The 8260-nt window shown below is 42.0% G+C and overlaps 1 protein-coding gene across 1 annotated transcript in view; it reads right to left on the bottom strand.

The window, feature by feature from the left end:
• Positions 1–7777, bottom strand: part of LOC125036518 (4-coumarate--CoA ligase 1-like) — a 27962-nt gene extending 20185 nt beyond the window's left edge. The window contains exons 1-2 of the mRNA XM_047629169.1: positions 7568–7777; positions 2946–3153 (exon numbers count right to left, since the gene is read on the bottom strand). Of these exons, the coding sequence (XP_047485125.1) occupies positions 2946–3153; positions 7568–7720 (361 nt within the window). The 5' untranslated portion in view covers positions 7721–7777. The remainder of the gene's footprint in view (positions 1–2945; positions 3154–7567) is intronic.
• Between the last annotated feature and the right edge of the window lie 483 nt (positions 7778–8260).

Below are 8260 nucleotides of genomic sequence, written 5' to 3'. Positions count from 1 at the left end.
ATTTTGTCTCGAATTATACAGAAATATACTGACAAAGGTAAACAAGCATCGGCCATGTATATTCAGGCACCAAGGACCTTGGATTGGTTCTTATTTGACTATGAATTACCAATAGCTCTATTGAACACAGACCTTTCACTAGCGGCATGTGACACCTACATCCTTTCATTCGGATAGAATTAAAATTTAGTCAGCGTACCTCAAGCAAAAAAACATGGGTGGTTTTATCGGATGGTTAGGTTGTGATATGCATATATTACAGTGGTAACGTGTCAGCCTCTCATCCAAGGGGTCATGAACAAAATGTTTCAACTGTCGCCTGGAAGTTGGGTAATTACTAAGCTCAGTTGGGACAGCACAAGCTGGCATATACTATTTGAGTCAGCATTAGTCGGTACGGGCCGGGCTCCTCACAAAAGCTTATTCCGGGTTAGGCTCAGCTTCGTATATCCAAGTTGTCATTTATCTCAAGCATATGATTGCTTGGCAATTGTAACATTAAATATCTTCCTCACTTGCAAATTGTAACATAAATGATACATAAAGTGTTGTGCAATCAGTTGATCTATCCAATACCACGTCCTGTTCAAAATGATGCTTAGAAAGTATTTCTTTAGAATAATCAGTAAAGAAAAAATAAATCTGGTAACATGTCTCCTGATGCTATACGTTAGGTTTCAGCTATAGACGAAAATTTTAAGGTTTGAAGACTCACTTTAAAAGCGGATTCCTAACCACCGAAGCTTCTTCTGTCCGAGTGCCTTTCCGGGCTGCCAGATTACCACAATTCTCTTTAGATTAAGGTTAAAACAGAAACTGTTTATATGTATGGTAAACTTTCCCAGGTCAGTCAGTCTTTTCTATGATCGTATTTTTAAATACAAAAAGGGAGGCAAGAAATCCAAGCCAATGTATTCATCTTAAAAAACAACGAAAATGGATGTGTAAATAAAAGTGAGCCACCTTTTGCCTAACGGACATAAAGAGAATTAAACATTAAATATGCCATCAAAGATTTGTCACTAAGGATTCGAACTAGTGTTGTGCGGAGGATTAGAAATGCGTTTCACACATGATGTGATGGACAATTATTATCGATTCCAGATTATTTAATATGAATGGATAATTGGGGAAAGAACATTAGCTGCCTTTAGCTATACGCCTTTTTGTAGCATCTCCGAAACCGCTAACACTTTGATATATTCTAAAACATGTTGCCCTTTACGCACTCAAAGTGATACACTCCGGCCAGCCAGAGTACTTCAAATACGTGTTCACATTATATTGCTAAAATTTGAAGAATTTTCAACGTGTCCGAGTTACGTGTACCTCTATAACATAAGCCGTCTTTGGTAGATCAAGGAAGAACCAACACGTTGGATTTTTTTTCCATTACTTAAGAGAGCCTTTCAGAGTTTGAGCAACGTGTTGTGCTATTTTACGTTATCGTTTAAACTCCTCCCTTGTAGTCTGAAAACAAGCCTGGAATTTGTTATTAGATGTCCACCTCGTTTATTTATTTGAGAAACCTAGCCAAGCTTATATTTTACAACGGATAGAGAGAGAGAGAGAGAGAGAGAGAGAGAGAGAGAGAGAGCGAGAGAGAGAGAGAGAGAGAGAGAGAGAGAGAGAGAGAGAGAGAGAGAGAGAGAGAGAGAGAGAGGGGGGGGGGGGTTGGGAAAGCGAGGAGAGAGAGTGTGAGTGAGTGAGAGAGAGAGAGAGAGAGAGAGAGAGAGAGAGAGAGAGAGAGAGAGAGAGAGAGAGAGAGAGAGAGAGAGAGAGAGAGAGAGAGAGAGAGAGGGGGGGGGGGGGTTGAGGGAAAGCGAGGAGAGAGAGAGTGAGTGAGTGAGTGAGAGTGAGAGAGAGAGAGAGAGAGAGAGAGAGAGAGAGAGAGAGAGAGAGAGAGAGGGGGGGGGGGGGGGTTGAGGGAAAGCGAGGAAGGAGAGAGTGAGTGAGTGAGAGTGAGAGAGAGAGAGAGAGAGAGAGAGAGAGAGAGAGAGAGAGAGAGGGGGGGGGGTTGAGGGAAAGCGAGGAGAGAGAGAGTGAGTGAGTGAGTGAGAGTGAGAGAGAGAGAGAGAGAGAGAGAGAGAGAGAGAGAGCGAGAGAGGGAGAGAGAGAGAGAGAGAGAGAGGGGGGGGGGGGGGTTGAGGGAAAGCGAGGAGAGAGAGAGTGAGTGAGTGAGTGAGAGTGAGAGAGAGAGAGAGAGAGAGAGAGAGAGAGAGAGAGAGAGAGAGAGAGAGAGAGAGAGAGAGAGAGAGAGGGGGGGGGGGTTGAAGGAAAGCGAGGAGGGAGAGAGTGAGTGAGTGAGTGAGTGAGAGTGAGAGAGAGAGAGAAAGAGAGAGAGAGAGAGAGAGAGAGAGAGAGAGAGAGAGAGAGAGAGAGAGAGAGAGAGAGAGAGAGACAGGCTTAAAGATATCAAAGGAAAGGCTTTGCATCTTGATCTGTTGATATATCATAGGCTTTAAGACAAGTAAATGCCAGTGATCATTAGAATTATTCAAATATCTAAGATTCGGACTTGTCGGATACGATAAGATGCAAAACTTCAAGCAGCTTCCACTTGCCATTCGAAGAACAATGTAATGATATTTTTTGTCTAAATCTGAGAAATACATTTGAAAGTTTCAACAGTCTTGCGAAGCGAAGACTGGTGTGTATAAACAATATAAATTGCATAGTGGTCAGGTACATTTTCGATTTATTCGAAGCTTCCATGTTTTCTTGTAATTTAAAGTCATACCAGCTGACGCATCTCGGTGATTTGCCAGCCTTGGGGCTTTCATTTTAGACTAAACTTCACCACACACTGAAAAATTAAGCTAGGTATGATAATGAGGATGATATGTACAGCATTTTATCTAATAAAGAATGAAATATTTCTCGTAAAATAGTGAAAGAGAAACCGATTGTGATATCAAGGATGGTTAAAGTGTTCCCAAATTCACCTGGCTTAAGGGTAGGGCTGATGGGGGCACAAGTGGCTCCCCTGTGAATGACGGCCAGCATCGCAAGGGGATAGTCGACGTGGTTTCCTGTGACCAGGAGGACAACATCGCCGGGCCTCACGCCGGCGGCCTTCAGACCTCCGGATGCTCGGGGAATCAGCTCACACAACTCTGCGTAAGTACGTCGACCTTTCGTCTCCGCGTCCACCTGGAAATTGTACATATTCCTACATACATAAAACACACACACAAACAAACACATTCACGTACATACAAACGAACACACACACACAGACGAACATACACACGACAATCTCACACACACAAATAAACACACTCACGCACATACAGATGAACACATACACACAGACGGACACACACACACACACACGACAAACACACACACACACACACACACTGTAAAGGCTCTGTATGAACGCTTTAAACATATGGTTTAGCAGGAGTAGTGAAAGGGACGGCTTGGCTTAACCTCTTTTATTGAGAAGTTTAAGCAACACAGATAATTCACACAGATAAGTCTTGGTAAAGCTTAATGCTGGGTGTACGGTCAGCCCGGAGAGGGCGCACGGCTGGCTGAGCAGCCAGCCTTGACCCAACAGGCTTTCGGCAAGAACTCCCTGTAGTGATTCTTCCTGACCTGGGTCATCATGGGCTTTTATACTGGTGGGTGGCGTGGGGCCCCACATGGGACCGCCGGCTGGCTTGGGCCAGCGTGGGCACGCCACGTGGGAGCTATCTTTATATACTATAATGCCCCCTCACCTACTCACGCCTCGCCCTCGAGGCGCCTGATATTTGCCTCAAGGGTGACCCAACCTGGCTGGTTCTTGACTTGTAAACACTTCGTTCTTGCGTGTGCTGTCCCTGGTGCATCTTCGTGGTTGCTCGTCCCTGTCGTCATCTTCATCTTGGTCCCTGGTAAATCCGTCCGTCCTCCACATCCACACGTCCTCGAAGGTCTCGCACAGGTCCTCCTTGACTTCAGATTCGTCCTCGTAGTCCTCGACCAGGCCTAACTCGGCGGCTTACTCGCCCAATGCATGTTCCCGCAGATCTCATCCAGGTCCATCTCGCTGCTTGCTCGTACTGACGTCCTAGTTGTCCTCGTCAGGATCACAGGCGTCCGGCAGGAAACGTCCTCTTCGGGTGACGAGCTCCTGGAGGTTGAGTAGATCAGCGGCGTTCATGCAAGTTCACAGCATTATGGGTCGACTGGTATCTGATCTGGCGAGTTGTTGGTCCTTCACTGGATCTACTGGCATACTGGCAGGCGACGCCTTTCCACTTCCTGGGGCGGCTTGCTCTGCTCTGACGATTATCCTGGTCTCCAGGCTTCTGGCGAACTTTCGGTGACGTTTTTCATAGCGTTCGAAGGTGACCGTTTCTACAGCAGGGCCTCCTTCGGTACCATGACAGATATCGTGAACAAGATTATACATATAAGGGCCAAGATAGTAAGAGAAAAGAAGAGACAACAGAGAAGAGGGGATGTTAAGCGCCACTAGCCGATTACTTATATAATTTGCTGTTTTTATGGTTGAATTTTGTTATATTCTTTTTTTTTTTTTTTTCATTTTGTGTTTTATTTCACAAAGTTAAGGAAAATAATAGGAGAGAGAGAGACAGTAACAGCGATCCGCATGGACCTAGCTTGAACTGCTAACCGTCTCTGATAGACAGGAGGGTAAATAAGGGAACTGACAACGGTAATCCGCAAGGATTTACTTGAACCAATTGTCATAACGTAGAGAAGAAATGTATGCCACAAGTCACACATTAAGACTTGACAAACTCGCAGGAGTGCGTGAGCGTGTGTGTGTGTGTGTGTGAGTGTGAGTGACAGTTAATGAGAGTGAAAGTGACCTCACACAGACTTGACGTGGGTGCCAAACACGGAAATTAACGTTTATTTTACACAAATGCAATAAACTAGCTATAGAAATAATACAAAATTATTTCAAGTGCTACATTGAATTTAACATCAAATGATACGCGACAGAATGACGCACTAATGAATGGTGACGTGAAAACAATTCACAAGTGAATCTTCTCGGGGAAAAAAATCTGCCGAGGTAACAACATGTCAAGCTGCACATACAGACTTCAATTGACGAGGGGTCTCTCTACCCTATTTGCCGTACTTTATGAAGCGAAATGAGCTGGGAAAATATTAATAACCCACTCTATCTGCGAGTCTGTGATGGGCACTCATGCAATGCCCTACGGCTATTTATCATGAATCACAGCTCGATGGGATTTACCCCAAACATGGCAGCGACGTCAAGGGGGTGAGCGGTTTGTGATTAATAAGTGATTCTCAATTCTAGCTTAAACCCTAGCCCTACATTTTACGGACGTCATTGAGGGTCACACCGGCTCAAAAAGTTACCGAACGAACTAACGTCGGAACGCGGATCTATTAGGCATATAAGCAACCCCAATTAATTAAGCATTCTGACACTATGAAAAGGGGAAGATCTCTGGCGCTATATAATAATGCAAATAATTCGCGTTACAAGCTCCACTCTAGCGCCGATAGAACGTGTCACCAATGAACATGTAACGGATACTACGCGTTATCCTATCATGTAACAATCTCGAAAACAATATACAGGAAATGCCAGCGGTTCTCACATTCATTTCACGGTGTCAATCAATGAGTGAAAGTGGGGTCAGATCACACAGCTGTCCCAAGCAGATGTGACTAATAGGTTTCACTCGGAGGTCAGGTCAAGACGGGAAATGGGTAGTGAGAAAAGAATAATGATATGATGTTCATGAAAACAGTAAAATCATGAACACGCTAAATTCGTTGCAATTGAAATAATATACTCTCTAATCACGAGAAAAATTAAACAAATACGTGATAAATGAACGATATTCATATTGTTTGAACCCTTACCGTGATCACACAGTAATGTGATCTGAGGTCAGAAGAATGGAAAGCGTACCATTTGCTGTCAATTAGCACTTTAACCTAACAATACCAGCGTGAGCGTAACTGCACATACGGCTCAACACATTTAGGGGAAGATAGAGCAAGGAAAACTGGCCCATATATGTACTCACAACAGGTTCTGAAGACTTTTGAAGATGGTCGAGCGGATTTCGGAGACTGTGCGTCCATGTTGCGAGCCGAAAGGACGCAACGATCCCCCCTGCCACCAGAATGTGTAAACCTCTCTATACTGAGAAGAGCGCGAAAACAAATATATATTACGCGCGATACAGCGCGATACAGTAATGTATCACGGATACAAGTCTTGGTAAGGCTTAGTGCTGGGTGTACGGTCAGCCCAGAGAGGGCACACGGCTGGCTGAGCAGCCAGCCTTGACCCAACAGGCTTTCGGCAAGAACTCCCTGTAGTGATTCTTCCTGACCTGGGTCATCATGGGCTTTTATACTGGTGGGTGGCGTGGGCCCCACCTGGGACCGCCGGCTGGCTTGGGCCAGCGTGGGCACGCCACGTGGGAGCCAGCCACGTGGGAGCTATTAATATATACTACACACACACACACACACACACACACACACACACACACACACACACACTCACACACTCACACACACACACACACACACACACACACACACACACACACACATATATACATGCACATATATATGTCATATATATGTATATATATACATACACATACACAATCACAGAGATATGTGTGTGTGTATATATGTATATGTATATGCATATATATATATATATATATATATATATATATATATATATGTACACACACACACACATACATATGTATATACATATATATATATATATATATATTATGTATACACACATACATATATATACATATACATATACATATATACACACATATACATGTGTATATATATATATAGATACATATATATATACATATACATATATACATATATATGTATCTATATACATATAGATACATATATATACATATATATACATATACATACATACATATATATATATATATATATGTATATATATATATATATATATATATATATATATATATATATATATATATATATGTATATGTATATATACATAATCACACACACACACACAGTGCGTGTGTACGTCTGTATATACATATATATATACACACATACAGATGTAAATATGTATATATAGGGGAAGTCACCGCCGTGGCACAAGTGTTAGCGCGCCGAACCGTGGTTGATTAGGAAGGGCATCCAATCAGGCAAGGGTGACACTGCTATATAACCTCTCAATAGTGAATTGAGAGAGACCTATGTCCTGCAGTGGAATGAATGGCTGTTTAAAAAAAATATATATATATACACACACATATATATGTATACACACACACACACACACACACACATATATGTATATATGTGTGTGTGTGTGTGTGTATATGTTTGTATTTGTATGTGTATATATATGCATATATACACACACATGCACACACACACACATATATATGTATGTATGTGTGTGTGTGTGTGTGTGTATGCATTATGTGTGTATGTTTGCATGTGTGAGCGATGCAAGTATGAATACAAATATATTTTTTTTCTGAGCAAGACGTAATCAATGTATGATTACTATGATTGTACCAACCATTGCGACGGCGTCCCCATGAGCCTGCATGCGTTGCAGCATGAAGGAGGCATAGTTGATGTCGGGGATGGACGGCAGAGCGCTTGGGCCCTCGTAGCGGGCGACGCGCGGCCTGCGCCTCCCTGCGAAGCTCGCCTCCATGCCGTGCCCCATGCCACCCAAGGAATCCAGTCCTGCAAGAGGGCTCTTTCAGGGTCTTAAAAAACAGGAAGTTATGTTTGCACATAGAGAGAAACTGACGAAAACACACACAATGTATATATATATATACATATATATATTGTATATATATATATACAATATACAATCATTGGTGGTGGTTCTCAACCCACCATCATATCTACGACAGACTCAGCCAGTACCTAAATTTGACTTCCCCAACATATGCAAATCCGCCCGCTGATATGTATATTGATAAATATATATATTTAATATTTACACACATAAGCATATATACATATCTATATATTTACAAATATACACACACACATTTATATATATTTATACATTTACATATATATATATATATACACATATATATGTATATATATACACATATATATGTTTATATATATGTATATATATATGCATTTATATAATATACATATATACATATATCTATGCACACATACATCTATATGTATGTATATGTATACACATACATATGTATGTATATATTTACACATTTTTTTT

Source organism: Penaeus chinensis, chromosome 2, assembly GCF_019202785.1.
Source record: "Penaeus chinensis breed Huanghai No. 1 chromosome 2, ASM1920278v2, whole genome shotgun sequence".
Lineage (NCBI taxonomy): Eukaryota > Metazoa > Arthropoda > Malacostraca > Decapoda > Penaeidae > Penaeus > Penaeus chinensis.
This window is presented reverse-complemented; position numbering and strand designations above follow the sequence as displayed.